This window comes from Dicentrarchus labrax, unplaced genomic scaffold (assembly GCF_905237075.1).
Source record: "Dicentrarchus labrax unplaced genomic scaffold, dlabrax2021, whole genome shotgun sequence".
Lineage (NCBI taxonomy): Eukaryota > Metazoa > Chordata > Actinopteri > Moronidae > Dicentrarchus > Dicentrarchus labrax.
In genome coordinates, this window is record NW_026136714.1 from 2,643,928 (window position 1) to 2,663,631 (window position 19,704).

The 19,704-nt window shown below is 42.3% G+C and overlaps 1 protein-coding gene and 1 long non-coding RNA gene across 2 annotated transcripts; one reads left to right on the forward strand and one right to left on the reverse strand.

Annotated features, from left to right (window-relative positions):
• Positions 1 to 5,719: 5,719 nt before the first annotated feature.
• On the reverse strand, positions 5,720 to 8,794 carry LOC127376566 (uncharacterized). Its single transcript, XR_007887535.1, has 2 exons — positions 8,507 to 8,794; positions 5,720 to 7,874 (listed from the first exon to the last, which is right to left on the reverse strand). It is a non-coding gene; the product is annotated as an uncharacterized LOC127376566 (long non-coding RNA).
• A 1,510-nt stretch (positions 8,795 to 10,304) lies between these two features.
• Positions 10,305 to 12,401, forward strand: aplnra (apelin receptor a). Its single transcript, XM_051423338.1, has one exon. It carries the CDS (start codon positions 10,475 to 10,477, stop codon positions 11,558 to 11,560), a length of 1,086 nt encoding a protein of 361 aa, XP_051279298.1. The 5' UTR covers positions 10,305 to 10,474; the 3' UTR covers positions 11,561 to 12,401.
• Positions 12,402 to 19,704: the final 7,303 nt, after the last annotated feature.

Below are 19,704 nucleotides of genomic sequence, written 5' to 3' on the forward strand. Positions count from 1 at the left end.
CAAATCAAGCTTGTCATGTTATCCACCCATGTTAGGGGGTACATACAGTGCACGCTTTCAAAAAATCTTTCCCAAATGATTTCTTAGTATTGCGCTTATAGTTTGCACACAAGTGACAGAAGTCATTTTGTAGAGAATTAAAAGAGAGACATTCAAATGCTAACTGTCTCACGTCCTCACCGCTGACCTTTCTACAAGTGGATATTCTTGTCAGATTGTCCGTTTTATGTGAGGGAGGGGATTTCAGGTGTTGTTCATTGATCCAACGAGCCCTTCGGTCAATGTTGACCCCTAAGTACAGACTCAGAGAATTGCTAACGTGGCTCTTGTCGTAGTCTTAAGTCTTCAGTGAACTTTGAGACTCAGTATACGTGATCAGTTGCAGAGAAAGATAAATGAAACAAGTTGCTCCACTGTTTTGTGAGTGTGCCTGGCTGTCACAGTTGGACAGATGAGATCATATTTCGAGATGGTTCTTCCAGATTGCTCAATAGTATTACGGCCATATGGAAGCCATGTATATAACGACGTGACTGTAAAGATTTGTGAGGAGGCATGAGATCAAATCATATTTCATATCCAGGTCAGCATTAGTCACAGCTATTATCCCCACTGATTCATGTGCAGTATCATATTTTGGTACCATATATGGATTAGTACTGTATATGTGGAGGATGAGTGATGTTAAACTAAATGCTTTTGAGAGTGTTTTTGTGGTGGTTAGCAGCAGATTAAAGGAGGGGTGATGTCGGGGAGGGAGGGGTGTGGTGCGCAGCTGTCTGTTTCAGCTGAATCGTATCTGGATGAGTCTGGGGTGCAAACATTTGGCTTCATCAGAGATCGTGCTGCCAGCCAACACATATGCTGGCATCATGGCCACCCTGACACCCAGGAGCCCTCGTTGTAAGAAGCACCGTCTGGTAGCTCAAAGTGCTCATCTGATCACCTCTTCCTGCCACTCTCACCTGTGTTTAAGTTTAAAAAACAAGTGTTCTTACAAGGTTAGAAATGTCTTCTCAGTTCATTAATAATGCAAGAGTTCTTACTAAATCCCTCAGCTGTGTTTTGAAGCCCTCAATCCTTGAGCGAGATGAAGTGCAACAACATGTGCTGAGTGCCGAGTATGTGGATCAACCCATTGTGGAGGCTGAAATAGTGCAGGGCTTTGTCCAAATATTTTCTTAGAGTCCCAGCTTCTTTTTGGAGGCACTTAGCCTTCCCACACTGGGCTCAGAAGAGTGACACATGGCTTTGACATTGACTTTAGGCCTGTTTTGGGATCGTTAAAGGACAATTTGTTAACATTCAACACAGGGCAGACAGTGAGATGTGTTTCAAGGGGCCTCACATCTGGACCTTTTGTGTTTTAACAGTGTCCCGCTTCCTCTTTTAGAAACCTGAAGTACGTGTATAATGGGAAGGCCACGTTCCACAGCCAGTTGGTCTCGTTTCATTAGCACGCTCTGGCCGCGGACTCTTATTCAAACCTGTCCCTGCTGGCTCAATCCTACCCTGGACACAAGCCTCCCGTCTTCCTCTCGTCACATTTTATGATAATAATTGCCAGTTGTAATGAGTTAATGTAATTATCAGCTGTCTCCTGAAGGGAAACAAATAGTATTATTGAGGGGAAAGCCTTGTAGAGTTTAACATGCGTTGCACAGTAAGCAGAGATGGAGAGACAGGCAAGACGAGGCCAAGATCTGGTCTGGCAATCAGTCACTGTGAGGGCAACTTGATTAAAGGAAATGGAGCGAGTGGAAACTTTGAATGTGTGTTTTCAGTTGTGTTTTCAGTTGTGTTTTCAGCCTGTCTGTGTGATAGCAACAGCAAAACAGATGCTGAAACAATTAGGGCAAGTCGGAGGATGTTTTTACTCCCACTCTGAACCCCCCCTCCCCTCCTCTCGCCTTGTGATTGCACATCAAAGTTGTCGACAGAGTGTTAAAGTTGATTTTATTGTTTGACTCCTTAAAGCAGTTGTCAGCTTTTAAAGGAGCCACAGCTTCTGGCTGCAGACAAGCACAAGAGAGAGACCAGACAGCCTCAGAATAGACCACATCTACTCAGGCACAAATGCACAAACGCACAGAGGTTCAGGTCCTAATATTTGTGGTATGATGGTGCAATTGTCCGTCTTCATTTTCAGATTATGTAACTTTTGCTAGTGCACAAGTGGTAATTACAAGATCATAACACATTGAATTTCCCAAGATTTTCTTTGAGCTTTAAAGACCTTATTAAAGTCAGTTTTCTACACAAAGGTAATGCGAGTTTGCAGAACATCTGCAAAAGAAATGCAAAGTAATGTGCACTACTGCTATGTGAATATTAGGAGTTGAGAGCATCGCGTTGATGGCTATTAAAAACATTACAGAAGAAGAGTGTGCAGCAAGCTGACATAATTAAAAGACAGGCAGTTAAACATCAAACCAAATAAAACATTTTTGTGGCGATTCAAGGTTTTTTACTTTTTTTTTTTACTATTTTTATGCACAAATTAAAAATGCACATTAAAATAAATGTTTGAACCTTGTGTTTAGAGGTAAGTTTGTATGTTTAAAGACATGAAACTAATGTCAGTGAATCGGTATCCATGCCAACATTAGCAACTATAAGCTACTGGTCATATCATCCAAGTAGGCTTGTAGTGGCAAAACCCCATCAGGTTTACCAAGGGTGTATTTTATTTCTTATGAATTCAACTTTTCATTTATAACAGGAAGATTTTATTTTTTCATCCTAAAAAAGTCACATGGTCTCACTTTAAAGTCCCTACAAGAACTTTTCATTTTGTTGGTGGCCCTTGTGGACAAAAGCGGTAATGTTTCTATCACCTCGTCTCATTGATTTTAAGGGGAATTCAGCTGAATCTGACCCAATAATTATACAGAAATAGACAATCTTCTCACTGTTTATGTAGGTCATACAGAGGCATCCGCATTAAATTGAGACTGTTTCATAACCAGTTAAAAACTCTTTGTAATACGTTTTAATGCACTTTATCCTAAAATTGGGCTCCACTTGACCCACCTGGCGTCTGCACCACATGAAGTGGGTAAAGGAAGCGGACGATGCACTGTGGGTGAATACACACACACACACACACTCTTTGGTTTGTTTGCTCTGAGCAGGGAGAGGGCCAGCCTCGTCTCAGAGGTGACTGATTTACAGTTTGTTGCTGTCTGTCAAACAGCTGACAGATGGGGAAAACAGCGCAGCCTCCGCCACACTGTCGCCACTGTTAGATGCTTTGCAGTTTCACCAGTGCAAGAATGCTGAGGACTGCTTCTTAGGTTTGATGGGAAGGTTAACAGCTACCATAAAAGTGTAACAGTAGAGCATGCACTTTATTGTTTTGTTCCTGTGATGACCATTGAACCTGCTAAATAACCTTGTAACAGAGCTGACTGCCCTCAGTTAAACTGCATTTGGCACTGGATCCAGACTGTACATACATAGTAAATAAACACAGCTGCTCACATTTGAAAGGGCTTTTTAAAACTCTTAGACAAACACTGTCATACTTGGCCCTGAAATAAGGATAAAAATGTAACACAGTGCTTGTCTGTGATGAAATCGTGGTAGTAGACGGCATTTCGGTTGTAAATCTTCTGAGATATAAATAGTCTCGATATTCCTGACATGCTCATACTGTCGGGCACAACTTGTCTCTTATTTTACCAGTTTTTATAAAAGGGTCTTTTAGATTTTCCCTGGCATGGCTCCAATATTGGGTTGAACCTGTTTTCTTTTCATGCCCTGCTGCACAGAGCACATTTTTAGGCCTTGAAAGAACAATTTGGTGGTAAAACGTTAACAATTAAAGCCTACTGGTTGTCTCATATTCGAGTTTATGGTTTTGCTCACCATGCACTTTTTGTCAGGGACTCCCTCCTGGTCTTTCTCAGTGCCAGTCAGGTCTGTGGCGGCTCTTTCATTCCCGTCCTGAAGGAAATTTGAGCATAACAGACAATAATTCTGCTCAGACGTTGTGAGACTGTGGATGAAAAGTCTGCAAAGCACCTGGTTTTCACATGGGCTGCTGTTTGTGTTTTCACTTTGGCTTCTCATAACAGGGACAGGCTTTAGGTTTCTATGTCTCTAGCTTAAAGGAAAACAGGCAAGAATCATACTTATTGATTATGAGATCCAGACATTTCCTGCCACTTCAGAATACACCTCCCAGTCTTACAATTAAGATTCCAACTTTAAAGGAATCTTAAAAGTAACCCTAATAACTGATTTTGAATGTCATATTAATGCTCACGCCTTTCAGTGAAGATGCAGAGCGAGTAAAATGTGAATGTGGAAGGAGAAACTAATTTCCTCCTAATTGAGCCACATGGTTTTTGTTTTGTCAGGAGATTTAAGGCCAAATGGAGTCAGATTCCCGCAGATCTCCTGGGATGATGGGAGGGCCACGCTGGAGTCTAGCAGAGCCTGGAGATCCCAGCAGTCCCCCCCCCAGCTCCTTAATCCCTGTCATTAACTCTACTACACAGAGAGAGGACTGGCCTGCCTGCCATCCACTGCCCTCTCATCATCAACCCTGTCCTTTGTCCCTTTATTTCTTCCTCTCTTTCATTAGACTCATCTCCCGCTTCTTTTTTTCCTCCTGTGTCATTGTTTCCTACTTTTTCTACAAGGTTTCCTTCCTGGTCTTCCCTGTGAGTGCAGGTGAAACATAAATCTTAAGTGTTTCACCTGCACATTAAAAATATAGTATGTCCGACAGAAGCTATTCACTTCAGTGAAGAATGACGAGATACAAGAAATTATCATGCCACATATTTTTATCTGACACCAGTCTGACCTATTTTGACAACTTTATTAAAACAACATTCTGGGAATGTTGGACAAAACAATATAATATTTATATTTTCACTCAATCACGCCATCTCTTAAATAAATAACGCACTTCAAGCAGCTATAAAACAAAAGTCTGACAGAAGCATCTCGGTTGGGGAGGACAAACCGTCCTATTATAGCACATCCTGTGGTGCTTGCTGTTTTGTCCATTGACACACACATACACACACACAGCATGGTGGGGAGAGAGAGGATGGGTGCGGGGGTGGTCCAGGGTCCTAAGAGGGGAGAGGGGAAACACCTTGTGACCCCCTTGTTCCTGACCAAGCTACTGGAGGTGCGGAGACAACAGGGATGGACGAGCAGAGAGCACCGGTGGTCAGTCAGGGTTCACATTTAAAATCACAGTTATCTGATTAAATCTGTTGATCTGTTCAAAACATTCCAATGAGGAAGTAAAAGTGCCAAAAAAAGCACATTTAAACGAAGCGCCGGGTCAGAGAATCGCAATGTCACAATAAAAACCCTGTCCGCATTGTGTCTTTGTGGTTTTTTTTTTCTTTTCTTGGCAGACATGCAATAAGGAAGGTAGATAAGTCATAAATAAACAGTCAGGATTTTGTTTCTGGTGGCAACAACAACATTGTGCTTGCTGCAGTTTGGCTCTGGCTGGGCCGTGTTTAGGTTTTGATATGGCTGTCGAACCCAACTGACTCCCAGGCACAGACAGCGTGACTTGTGCTGATAAACCCTGCGCTTCATGTGAGCCATCCAAGGAAAACTTTGCTTTGATGCATCCCTATGTTCACTTTACTGACACACAACAAATGTTGGAATAATGAAATCTGAATGCGTTTACCTCTTCATACAGCAGCATCAAATGGGAAATAAATGGGAAGCAACAAGATTTTAGTGCATTCAAGTTCAGTTTAATGTGGGTTTATATGTAAAACATAGAATAAAACTCAAACTTTAACTGTAAATCAACAATACTCATAACCTTTTACCGTAATAGTAGAAAGTTCTACCCTTTTTACTATGGTAAACCACAGCAGACAGTTTTCTACCGTAAAAATATATATATATATATTTTTTTACAGTGAATCCAAATTGATGCAGCAAAACCAGAGATAGACTTTTTATCACATACATTCTCCACACCTCCAGACTTTTTTCATTTTCAAAACTCGAGGCATTTTTTATGACATTTCACGCAGCTCCCTCTGGAGCTACAAAATTCTTTACACAACTACTTTTTACACATGCAGTAGTACTCCCCAACATCTTGGAACAGACTTTGATGTCTAAAATTGGTGAGAGTTTTTTTCTTTAAGTGAAAAGTTAATTTCCCAAGTAGGTAAAGGTCCAGTGTGAAGGGAGGATCTATCGGCTAAAACAGAATATAATATTTATAGGTATGTTTTCATTAGTTTATAATCGCCTGAATTATTATGTTTTTGTTACCTTAGAATGAGCCGATTTACCAACAGATACAGCATCTCGACTTCCATGGAGGTTCCCCTACAGTAGCCCAGAACAGACAAACCAAACACTGGCTCTAGATAGAGCCCTTCACATTGAAAATAATTGTACTAATGTTGTGCTGTTATATTATTTTGAGATATTATTGAAATAGAAATATAGCATATAATCGGTTTCTGACTCTGAGGTTGCAAGAACACAAATTATTCACACTGGGGAGGGCCTTCAGGCCTCTGCCCACTCCAGTGCTTTTTGAACACACCCTGAAACCATACAACAAGAACAATCTGAACAAGATGTCTTCCCATCTTCAGTCAACAAAAACAATTTTGCATCATTGTTTAAACCTAATCCGGGAGGCATGATGACATTTTTAAAAGCGTCCTATCAACAGGTGCCGCGCTCATTTAGAGAATAGTGCTTAAACCGACAAAAATGAAACAATAGAGGAGCCTTATCAGCGCAAACATGTCTTATGATTGGGTGGAGATCTCTCTTCAGTTCAATGCTGAGGTCAAGAGTATACAGCTGTTTGTGTTATGGCTGCCACTGAGCTTAATTAGGCTCATACAGTACAATACAATGCCCTCTGGGACTTATTTACAGAACTTTCCATTTCACATTGTGAGAATGTATTTCATTCTGGTGCTTTCTTGTGATCTTTCATTTCTTATTGCACTGAAAATACAGACATGCAGAAGCAAATTGTCACGCAGGAGCAGCAGACACACACACACACACACACACACACACACACACACACACACACACACACACACAAGCAGCCAGCGATCCTCAGATAACCTGCAGTTGGACATGATGCTCTGCCAATTAGCAAACCCCTCAGCAGGAGCAGTGCCCTCGCACATCTGAGGGTGTGGCACTGGCTCCATGGCACAGGAGTGCGACGTCGTCTGACACAGCAGAGTCGGCACTTAGCAGGTCGACGTGAAAGGTCCGCGCCTGTGGCTCACAGTTAGCTTCAAGATTTGACTAGATTGAAGCACAAATCGGGGTCCAGTATGAATTATTTTGATTCCACATTAAGTGCACTGAAGGACCAACCTTGTCTTTCATATGACACCACACTGTGACCCTAGGTCCCCTGTGGCCCTGGTCCCTGGGTGCCTCAGTCTGATTTGTGGGGGCCTGGGGTCTGCTGTATTGACCACAAATCAAAAGAAAAAGGTGGGGGAAGGATGTTCGTGCTGCCATCAATTTTTACACTTCAAACAAACCTCAGGTCACAGATTACACCTTCAATCACTTATCTCCTCCTTGGACCAGACTGGAGCTGACAGGCGTCCATTACAGATGTCCCCCAAGTCGCCTATCGTTGACTCCAGTGAACTCTGTAAAGATGGATATCTCACACACGTCCCTCTTTTTGCAGAAAAAATATCAGCAGCTACAATGTCTGTGATAGCAGCAACTTTCCATTGAAGGGCTAAATAAGTATCCACGATATCCCTCAGGAGAGTATTGAGATAACGGTCAGAGTGAAGCAGAGGCAGCAGGGTCTTTACAGCAGCGGATCAAAAACAGCCGCAGCTGTGGCAGAGACAATGTGTGGTCCAGGCCTAAGGGAGAGAAACCCTGTGACACAATGCAGCCACGGAAACAAAATATAACACAAAAGTAAAGAATTCAATATGTCGAAAATGTCATTTACATTTCACTCTTATTTTATTTGGAAAGTGATGTAAGTAAATCCTCACTCCTAGGTAATAATCACCCCCCACCCCCCCACCCCCGGCCCTGTAAAATGGACCTCAGGATCAGCAGCAGGACTTTATCTTGGCAACTATAAAGGCTGCGATTAACAAGTGAGGAGGTCCTCTGAAGATATCCAAGACGATGGTCTAATCTGACCATCTGTTTCTTATCTACTCGCCTTTATTTTTTAAATTTTCTAATTTATTTGTCTAAGGGATACCGGGCCTGCGAGCAGCAGGCGGCCAATCCTCTCCCTGGGGAATGAGGTAGAGGTGGGACCCACCTGGTGTGTGTGTGTGTGTGTGTGTGTGTGTGTGTGTGTGTGTGTGTCTGTGTTTGTGTGAGTGTGTGGTTTTCTAGATCAAGTAGAAGCAGAATAAGCACTTTGCTTTTTTCTTTTTCTTTTATGATAGCCAGTATAACCACTTTAACTTTTTGAGTGAGAGCTTTGAATTTTTTTGACAAAATCATGTAAATAGAATTGAGTGTTTCTCACCTGACGTCTGCAGCAGCAGTTGTGTCTCCACAGAGGAAAAACTGGGCTCCAACGTCTCCGCATTGTTGAAAGAATGATGAAGTCTCTGCCATGTTAGACTCCCCTCGCTGGCTCTATGTACAGTACAATCAGCACTCACTCACTGTAATAATCCAGTGTGAGGATTCATGCAGTAACTCTCTGTTATCGCCACTAGGGGGCCTGTTTTTGGACTGTAAATAATGTCCAGCACTGTTCTTTTGTTCCTCTGACAGTAATTCATTTGAGCTGGATTAAAGTCTCACTGCAGGTCTGCAAACAGCAAATGTTGTGGGCTGATTTGACAAATTGTGCTAGGAAAAGTTAAACAATGCAAATTTGTATCTTTAAATTGAATGTTAATAGTCCTTCAAAAAAGCCTTTTCCAAATGTTCCAGATTTTCTTATTCTGTGTTGCTTTATTGTCACACAGTTGCCCATGTAATGCAACCAAATCTGTGCATGTAATTTGAAACATGAATGAGCCATAAACCACTTTAAAAACTACAAAATAAAACGCAAATTGAACAGTTTTCAGACATTTCTAATTCCTTTCCCTTTGAGTTGACCTGCAGTGATCCTCATATGATGTAATCAGCAGGTTAATGAACATGTATTAACCAAAAGGTCCCATGAAAAGCATTTAGAGATAGACATTGTTAGCTCGGTGATGGTGTCAATGTGAGGTTTCCTTTTGTTTTTGTTGCAGCCCGGTGTGTTTGCTTGTCCTTTTCTGATGGAAATGAATCCCCAGACTTGAGAATTGAATTCACACATCCCTGAGCTGCCCGCTGACATTTAATCTAATCTTCAAACAGTTTGCAATTCACTGTCGATCTAATTATCGCTGTCATTCCGAGGCAAGTCATTAAACCCGTCATATTTATATTTATTATATCTCATGTGTTAAGGTGGATTCTTGTTTCATTTTCCTTTCCATAACTTTCCTCTTTTCTTGTCTTTTTCCGATCAATAAGCGCTAACTAGAGGCGAAATGTGACAGTTTGCACATCTAACAGCCGTCTTATGCTGATTGTGATGTAAAACGAGAGCAGTGGAAATGCCCGGACGTGTCCAAACACGAGAAAAATCCACATATTCGCAGGAAACTAACGCAGCACTGAAAAGTGCGTTTATATGGCGAATAAAAGAGAAAGAGTGAAGTACAACAGGTCTGCGTACTTTCACTTTAATAATGGGGGGAAAAAACTGATTCAATTAACTGTTCGATAACGTTATTATTATTATTATTATTATTATATTAGGCTCACGATCTCAAATTAAATCTTGTCAATTAAATATTTCCTCTTTAGTACAAAAACAAGTAAAGTTGGCAGACAAAATAAAATCTAAAATTCTTTGACTGACTGATTGATTGATTTATCGATTGATTGATTGATGTCTTTTATTTAGCAGATGCAAAACATTGCTCAGATCAGACCCTCAATGTAGACTCAACTGTCGACCAGTTCTTCAGTTTTGGAAGTTTTTCAGCAGCATTAATATTTTGCTGCAGTTCCTAAAAGTTGGATATTAATTGTAGTAATTAAAGTATAAAAACGTTTAATTCGTTATGGGGAGGGGGTTGACCTGTCTACAGGGGTATCGGGTGGCTCCTTGTCCTCAAGGGCTCATCCAGAAGAGGTGAGAGAGAGGAGGAGGAGGAGGAGGAGGGGGAGGGCTGAGAGATGTTTTACTGGGGGAGGAGGAGGTGGAGGAGGAGGGGGTCGTCCTGGGAGGGAACCAGGGGGTGTGGAGGGCCGAGTTTAAAAAGGCAGACAGCGCCAACAGTCACTCACTCTCACACACTCTCCAATTCCCACCAGCAGTCAACTCAGCAGAACCTGCAGCTCCTGTGATTCCCTGATTTCTGCCTCCGTTCACCCTCTGAAGACCTGGAACTGTACAGGACCAAGGATTTTTCTTGTTAAAGATCTTTTCCGCTGCAGCATGGAGACCACTACTGGGGAATATGTTGATAACTATGAGTATTACGACGACAATGAGACTGACTGTGACTTCTCAGAGTGGGAGCCCTCTTACTCCCTCATCCCCGTCCTCTACATGCTCATCTTCATCCTGGGCCTGTCAGGTAACGGTGTGGTCATCTTCACTGTCTGGAGATCCAAATCCAAACGTCGGGCTGCAGATGTCTACATAGGCAACCTGGCCCTTGCTGACCTCACCTTTGTTATAACCCTACCTCTGTGGGCCGTGTACACAGCTCTGGGCTACCACTGGCCCTTCGGCGTGGCTCTGTGCAAGATCAGCAGCTATGTTGTTCTGGTCAACATGTACGCCAGTGTTTTCTGCCTCACCTGCCTGAGCTTTGACCGCTACCTGGCCATCGTGCACTCTCTGTCCAGCAGCAGGCTGCGCTCTCGGGGCACCATGCTGGCGTCATTGGGTGCTATTTGGTTCCTGTCCGGCCTGCTGGCTGTGCCCACGCTGCTCTTCCGCACCACCGTGAACGACCTAAACAGCAACCGGACCACGTGCGCCATGGACTTCAGCCTGGTGACAAGGAACCAGAGGCACGAGTACCTGTGGATTGCCGGGCTCAGCCTGTCCTCCTCTGCCCTGGGTTTTCTGCTACCTTTCTTGGCCATGACCATCTTCTACTGCTTCATCGGCTGCACGGTCACACGTCACTTCAACAACCTGCGCAAGGAGGACCAGAAGAAGAAGCGGCTGCTGAAGATCATCACCACACTGGTGGTGGTGTTTGCTATCTGCTGGACTCCCTTCCACGTGCTGAAGAGCATGGACGCCCTCTCCTACCTGAACCTGGCTCCGAACTCCTGCGGCTTCCTGCGCTTTCTGCTCCTGGCTCACCCCTACGCTACCTGCCTGGCCTACGTCAACAGCTGCCTCAACCCATTCTTGTATGCCTTCTTTGACCTGCGTTTTCGTTCCCAGTGTCTGTGCCTGCTCAACCTGAAGAAGGCTATGCATGGTCAGATGAGCTCCATGTCATCCACGCTCAGCGCCCAGACTCAGAAGTCAGAGGTTCAGTCTCTGGCCACCAAGGTTTAGAGAGTAAAAGGAAAGGTGGAGCAGGGCTGCGGGCCGGTCCCAGCTCCAACCACTGGAACACTTGTAAAAAAAGACTTTACGTGTCCATTGTTCAAAGCGTGGTAAGATGAGATGATGAACTTTGTCACTGCTCACAGTCATGAAATCCATAATTCGTACCTCCTCTTCTACAGCGAGAGAGGCGGATGCTCTGTATGTTGTGTGGACTTGAAGCTGGAGCCAGCTGGCTGCGCCCCTCGGCTACTTCGTTCCTCAAAATTCTCAGAGAAAAGAAGTATATTTTTAGTTTTGTCTGCAAAAGTTCTCATTTCTCATTTCTGTGACGTTGGGAATTGTAAATCAATTTACATGGAAATCTGTTTACACTGGATGAAACATAAAGCTGTACAGTATTTTCATACCATAGCATTTTCTTTTTGTTCAGACCTATTGCTGTTTTGTTTTAGAAGCACTTGTTTAAAAAAAAAAATGTGTGGGCAGGGAAATCAAACAGAGCAGTGTCCTCTTTAAAGCTTGTTGTTTGTGAAGGTAGAAGTCTGGGCTGCAGGAGGGAGGAAGGAGGGGGGGGACGGGGACGTAAGAGGAGAAAAGGTGTTGCAGCTTAATTATATAGTTTGTGGAGAGGAGACGGGGGCAGACAGGCAGATGGCAGTTGACAAATGTTGTTGGGGAACAGGAACGGGGCGGGGTGGGATGGGGTGGAGGGGTTTCGCAGTGTAGTCACGGCACTAAAGGGGACAAAGGAACTCTGTAAATAAATGTTCCAATTTGATGCATATGTTTTATTTTTTGACATCACTGTAACTAACTACTGTATTAAAGATGTATTCTATGAACCAGATCTCTTAGATTCATTGAGAGTGTGTGTGAAAGTCATGCTTTTGTTTTGAAAATGTCATATTAAAGGTGGAGAAAGCCGAGTAAATCCTAATGCTAGAACTTCTTTCAACCCGTAGTTTCACATCAGTTTCATTGCACCATCCTGTTGTTTCAGCGTTAAGTATCTCCAGAGGGTTCAAGCTTTGTTATGAATGCCTTGCATTTGGTTTACACCTTCAGACTAATGGGTCTCTAATCTCTATTGATTCACAGCCAGTATCCAGACTGTAACCGGATTATGCAAAGTAACCGTCATCCTGAAAGTGTGTATTCGATATGTGACTTCAATCAGCTGTGGTACTTTAACTATTTGATGACACAGACTTGTGGGTAACAATCAAAGGAATCTGAAAGAATGTATTTGCAGTAGGAGGCACTATGCAATGTGTTTGCAGTCAAATAGGTGAGTTAAAGTACCCATAATTCATGTAAAACAATGTTACTGTCCCAAAAAGACTGGACTGTCAGCATCTAGACAGGACTATCTATCTGTAGGAGGTAAAGCCAACCAAACCCCACATGTTCACTGAATAATAGGGTCATTACCAACGAGTGACTCTTCTGAGGGATCCTTTGATTTGACAGTAATGAGCTCTGTTGGACATAATCACCGTTTAGAGATGGCGGCGGCAGCGGGGGGGAAGCGGGGCTCTAATCCTGGCAGAGGTCGGGCCACCAAACAAGTCAATATTTGTCCCTGCTGACAAGAGATTGCAGTTAGAGCGGTTGTCGGGTGCAGGGCGGGGCTGGTGGTGGTGGTGGTGGTGGAGGGGGGGTGACGGGAAGAGGCCGTCTGACTGCAGATGCTCCAACACACTGAGCAGAGAGACTTTGCTCGGGGGAAGAAAAAAAAAAAAGGAGAAATTGTGAATGAGGTGAAGGAAAAATCACAGCTATATGAGTTGGTCCTGCATCACGTCTTAAAGTAAGAACATGTGTGAAACGGCGAGAATGTGAAGCCGCTTGATTCATCTTGTGTTTGTGCGTGAGAGATCATATGTTACTTATTGTCCGTCCTGGCAATGGGGAGAAGATTTGACAGCGGTGGAGCTTGAAATAAATCACAAGATGGTTCACTGTGATGGATTATTCATCACACACAGACAGACACAAGATTGCTTCAGCACACAGTTATTCTTCATATAGTTCAGATGTCATTTGGGAGGATTTATAAGTGGTGTCATAAGCACAAAGGGACTCAAAGCCATAGCACAGGCTTTCAACAGCATCATTAAACAATGGAAAGACCATAACAAAAGCCTTCATCTATAAACAGTAGATATGAGTTTGACAATAAGACAGTGGAATCAGGGTGGAGTCAATCATGCATGCTGGGCTGGCCAGACTTGTTGTTGTTATTGAGATGAGCTGGGCTGACAGCTTGTCTGATGCTGTTAGCCAGCAAGTCCACTTTGGGATAACTCACCCAGAATACCAGCTGACCAAAGCACCGGGGACTACACGGGGGGCACCGCCACCACAAAAACAACAGTTGTGTGTAGGCCTCCAAATGCACATAAATGTTGTGTGTGTTCTTGTGTGGCCCACATGACCTGTTAGTGTGTATGGATGTTTGGATGTGGGCTTTACAGTGCTCACAAAGTATTCTTAGAGGGAGTTCAACCATGTTAATCCAACGGCCCCTTAAAATGCTGTTTATTCCTCATCAGGAGGAGAGACCTTCCTATTAATTTGGTTTTGGTTGTTCTGATCAACAGCTGCAACAACAAAACCCTCTGCTTCAAACATACTATACATGACACATTGCACAGATAATTTTATCACATAAATGAGGGATACTTATATTCAAATTCTTATAGCATGAAGATAAACTCATTTGCTTTCTTAAGCTGTGGGTCTGTTTTACTATTGTTTCTTCTGTGGACTTCCTGTCATATCCAAGGATACAATAATGGATCCCTTCCCTTTTAAAGGATAAGGCTGGCGATATTCGATATGTTTGTTATTGTCAACAGGTCAAACCAACAATGCACAAGTCTGTATTTTCATACTTTACAACTTTACAACCTTATCTACGGCTGTGAGTTACAAAACCTAATTGTTGCTACTGAAGACGTAAACTGAAGATGAACTGGGTCTCAAATATATGGTTTCATTTTTTAAATGATCTAATTAATTTCCTAAAACAGCTGGGCACCGTCGTTTTCAGCAGTCATCACTCAAAAGGGAGCAAACATTGCATTTGTTGGGGGCTATTTTCAGATGCGATACACATTTATGCTCCCTTTACATACATGTGCAGGCTTTAAAGTGTTTTAAAAAGAGAACTGTATTAATATTTTGATTGCATATGAAGGGCCCCCAGGCCAGCAGTTTGAGATCCCTGTTTTAAAGGCAGAGAGAGCAGCGACGATTGAAAGCAGTGCCGGCCCTTGGCATAGGCAGTATAGGCAAATGCTAAGGGTGCCAACCATATAGGGGGCGCCACAATTGGGGAAGAAAAAGAAAAAAAAGGTGCAACTTTCAATATTTTTATACTAAAACTAGTTGGTGCTATTATTTCTAAGTCCGTGTTTTCTCGATGGCAACACGATCAGTTTGCCATCGAGCAACCACTTGATAGGAAAATTGACATTGCACCAAAAATGTTATACGCTGCTATAGACTGATAAGATTATGCAGAAAACCGACAACTCCTTCTTAGGAGGGCTACTTATAGCTGCAACAGATCAAACTAAACTCAGTTGCATCCCGCAATTGCTTTACAACTTTACATCCACGTTTAAGTGCACATCATTAATGTTAATACATTCCCATATGTTATATTATTCTGCAGTTTACTGCTTCTTTGCATTCTGCTAATCAGCATTTCACTGTAATGACAATAATATTAAATCTAATCTAATTTGCATATTAAAAAAAATTGCACTGTATATCATTCATGTACAGTACAGTGAAAGTAATGCATCTCTTAGGTTTTTCCATTTTATTATTTAATTTTATTCTTGGAATAATTTCTTTTATTATTAGACTGTAACACCCAACAGTGTCACTTACTCCTTTTCTCCCTTCAGATGCACTGTTGAAATATCTAAATCCACCTCCTGCAAATCCTGAGCCATCTACAGTCATCGCCGCTTCAACAGCATCAAGTGATCCTCCTGTCCTGTCATTTCTTGTATTATTTATTTCTAATTTATTATTTTCTTGTTAACTGTTTTGATTGAGCAACTTGTTTCTCTAAAAATAAAATAAAATGTCAAAGACAAAGCTATTCAGTTTCTTTCGTGAGTATATGTTTGTATATAACTGGCAGTGGAATTTACTGCGATGCAAGGGGGGCGCCACCTAAAATCTTGCCTAGGGTGCCAAATTGATTAGGACTGGGCCTGGTTGAGAGAACTCAAGATTGAATGAAGAGAGGGCAACAAATAAAACTAAAAATAAAAACACTTTTATTAAAGAATAGCCTCTATCTAAGCTCTTCTAATTCGGTGAGTGACATATTTCATGTCCTGTAAATTCTTCTGAATTAAAGTCCCTGGTTGTTTGAGGGGGGGAAGGGGGTTATCACGGGTCAGCCGCAGTCTGTTTGACATCAACGCAACACGCTTGGAGGCGGTCAGTCGTGCTTTAGCCCGACTCTGACAATTCGGAACAACTCAGTTCGTTTAAACTGGTAATTGAAACATAAATCAGAGTGACAAATGGTGGCAATGGAAAAGCCTTGTTGTGTTCTACTGAGTATTTACAGCAGCTGGATGGTGAGTGTGGGTCTGAGTAAAAACTACACTGTGTGTGTGTTCATGGTAATAAAGGAACCCAGTGCCAGAGTGAGGCTCATTAATTTGCTTTTAATAGTTAGGACTACAACAGAGCTGTATGGCACAGAAGAAGAAGATGGCTTTTGCTCAACCAACAATATTATGTGTTGTTTTTTGAATTAGTTGATAATAAGAAGCATATATAATTTCACCAGAGTTACCCTTTAATCTCACTGGTAGCACCGTCTCTCAGCATATCCAGCCCAAGCTGCAAGTGAAACACATTAAAGGCGCACAGGCACAGGTGCCTGCTCTGGCTGTTGTCGTCAGCGTGAGCCGCCACACCCAAATGGGACATCTGAACCAAAACACAACTGCTCGCCTCTCCTCAGATCTCCCTGCTGTTCCATCCCACCCAGGCAGCAACAAATGCACTCTGCTGTGTGTGTGTGTGTGTGTGTGTGTGTGTGTGTGTGTGTGTGTGTGTGTGTGTGTGTTCATATGCACATGTAAACAGAGATCTGACACATTCCATGGGCTGTCAACGCTAACCCCACTTTCCCTGTAGCATTCGTCCACCTGTTGTAAGACCATAACACACACACACACACACACACACACACACACACACACACACACACACACACACACACACACACACACACACACACACACGATCAGCTCCCCATTCCTTTAATCACTGTCAAGACAAACAGTATTAACTCAGGGAAACGTATCACAAAAGATGCAGTTAGGGAAAGTATCTCTCCATACAATCCATCCATTAGTTGCTTTAACACAGAGCTGGGAGAGGAGGAGGAGGAGGAGGAGGAGGAAGAGGAGGAGGATTGAGGAAGGAGGGGGTGAGAGCATCAGTTATTATCCGCCCAAAACCTTTGTCTGAAAGATCAAAAGGACCTTTGGGTGTCCGTCTCCCTGCCTGCCTTGTCTGTTTGTCTTACCTGTGAATCTGGAGCACAAAGGAGCCCCAAAAACCAGGAAAGAGGACTTGGTGGAGGGGGGTGAGAGTGCTGAAGTGTGGGATGCATTTGTTCCTGTGTGTGTGGGTGGTTGGGTATGTAGGTGAGCAGCAGTGTGTGTGTGTGTGTGTGTGTGTGTGTGTGTGTGTGTGTGTTCTTCTCCTCTCAATTATCTGTTATTTCTTTAAATGTCCTGAAAAACATATTTTTTCGATCATCTTTTTCACTATAAGCAGGACACAAAATGTTCTGCCAAAGTATGAACAGTTTTTTTCTCTTGAGAGTATTTCATATCTGTCTTTTTTTTCTCACTGGTTTGATCTGGGCGGGTCTCAGTTGGAAAAAAATGATGTCACAATATATAAATGAAATGACAGTTGTGTGTAATACATATTTTATTTACATGATATTTATTGTAAGTTGGAACATACAGTCGTACATACGGTAACAACATTTTTAAACACTCCCGCACACCCTCAACATCGAACCTTCAGGGAAAAGAAAAATAAATAAATACAAGTAGATAATAATTTATTTATAAGAGGTATAATATTTTTTGGTGCTGTTTATCCATTAATGTCAGACATATGTATTATCACCTTCTATTAATATTATATAATGAAATATGTAGTCAAGCATAAGTCTGACTCAAACTGGATCTGACCACCTTTTTTTTATTAAAGTTAAACATTTTGAAAATTTTAGAAATACAGTTATTTGCTGTGAGCATCGATACCACTCTCAAGTCTGTCTGTTCAACATGAAACTGGAGCCAGAAACGGTTAGCTTAGCTTAGCATAAAGGCTGGAAACAGGGGGAAACAGCTAGCCTGGTTCTGCTCTCTCCAAAAGCAACCTACCAGCGCCTCTAAAGACGACTAATTATCACGTATTGCCCAGAACGTGAAGTTGTTGCTTTAAATAAAAATAAAAATAATTTTCTGTAGCCAGAAGTTTACAGATGTTCCCTAAACACACATGTTGTTGCCATGTGGCTCCAATAATATTATGTAACACAGGATTCCCATTTTACTTACCTTATCATTTGTAGGATTGTGTTTTTGTGCCCTTTGGGTTAATATACATTATCTTTATGCTTAATAAGTAGCATCAATATGACACTGTTTAGCTGCCATAATATTTTCTTGGATTGGTTGGATTTTGTACGAGGAACCGTCTTTTTAAGCCCAGGATTGACAGATTTGTGATGAGAAACTGTCCGGAGGATTAAGGCTCACACTGTACTGTAAATAACATAAAGTGTCTGAGTCTGTGGTCTGAGTATGAGCCCAGAGCCAGTCTAGACAGCAGAGCCTCTGATCCACCAAAACAAGTCAGTCTAACCTGACGCAGAAACCTGGAAAGTACTGTAGCAGTTTCCCCTCTGTCAAAACTGACCCCCCATCCCCTCCCACTAATGTTTCACTTATTTAGAGTGTGAACATGAAGCATTTCTTTTCTCAGTCTTTTCTGTCTCCCTGATGTCACCCCTCCCCTCCCAAATGGGGAGATGTAATGTAATGAATAGCTGGTTTCAAGATAAGCTAACAGAGCTGTCCAGATCTTAAATGTTCATTATCCAAAGTTTAAGATAATAAACTTTTTTCCAGCCTCTCAAATATGAATAGTTGCTGGTTTTATTTAGTCTTTTAACAGCAGTGGTTTTCAAACTGGGGTCCTTAAGTGGGTTGTAGGGGGTCCCCAACAAAGAGAGGAAGATAGTATTTCGACTTTTATCACATTTGTGTAAGTTGGAACAAGGGAAGTGATAGGGCTCAATTTATAGTGATCCTGTTTGATCAGTGAAAACTTTATTATCTTCAAACCTAAAAATAAAAATGATTCCTTAAGACATAATCCTCTTAAGTTGAGGGTCTGTGATCTAGTGTGCATCTATGTGGGGGTCCTTGATATGAAAAAGTTTGGGAACCCCTGGTCTACAGTATGACAGTGAGCTAAATGGCTTTGGGTTTTGGACTGTTGATTGGAGAAAAGAGGACCCTAGGCAACCTGGGATCTGACATTAGAGCTAATGATTAACCAAGAACATAATCTGCATATTATTGACAGTAAGTTAGTTAGTTAGTTGCAGCCTCTGTCTAAATATGAGATATTTTATATGGAAAGTAGAGTAAAAAAGTTCACCACTCTCTAACCCTTCCACAGAGCTTATCTCGTGATCTTTCAGCAGTTTGAGCTTCTGGATGTAAATAAAAACCGGTCGAAGCTAATCCCTCTCTGCATTCACAGCAACATTTCTTCCCCTTTTGCTTGCGCTGATTGTGATCACTGGAATTCCATCGAGCCTGGAAAAAGAGCCAAATCACCACAAATCTTATCAATAAGGTCTCACAAATAATGGGGTATTACATGTCTAATCGCGCCTCACTAAAGTGGCCACTTGAGTATCCAATACACACCAACGCTGCAGCCTCCCTCCTCGACCTCTTCCCCGTGTGATGACTGTAAATTGCTCCTACGTCTGCTCAGGAATCACTATTGAAATCAACTTGTCTCAGGCTGGTTCAACCTGGAAGTGGCCTCTCACTGTAATTGTCCAG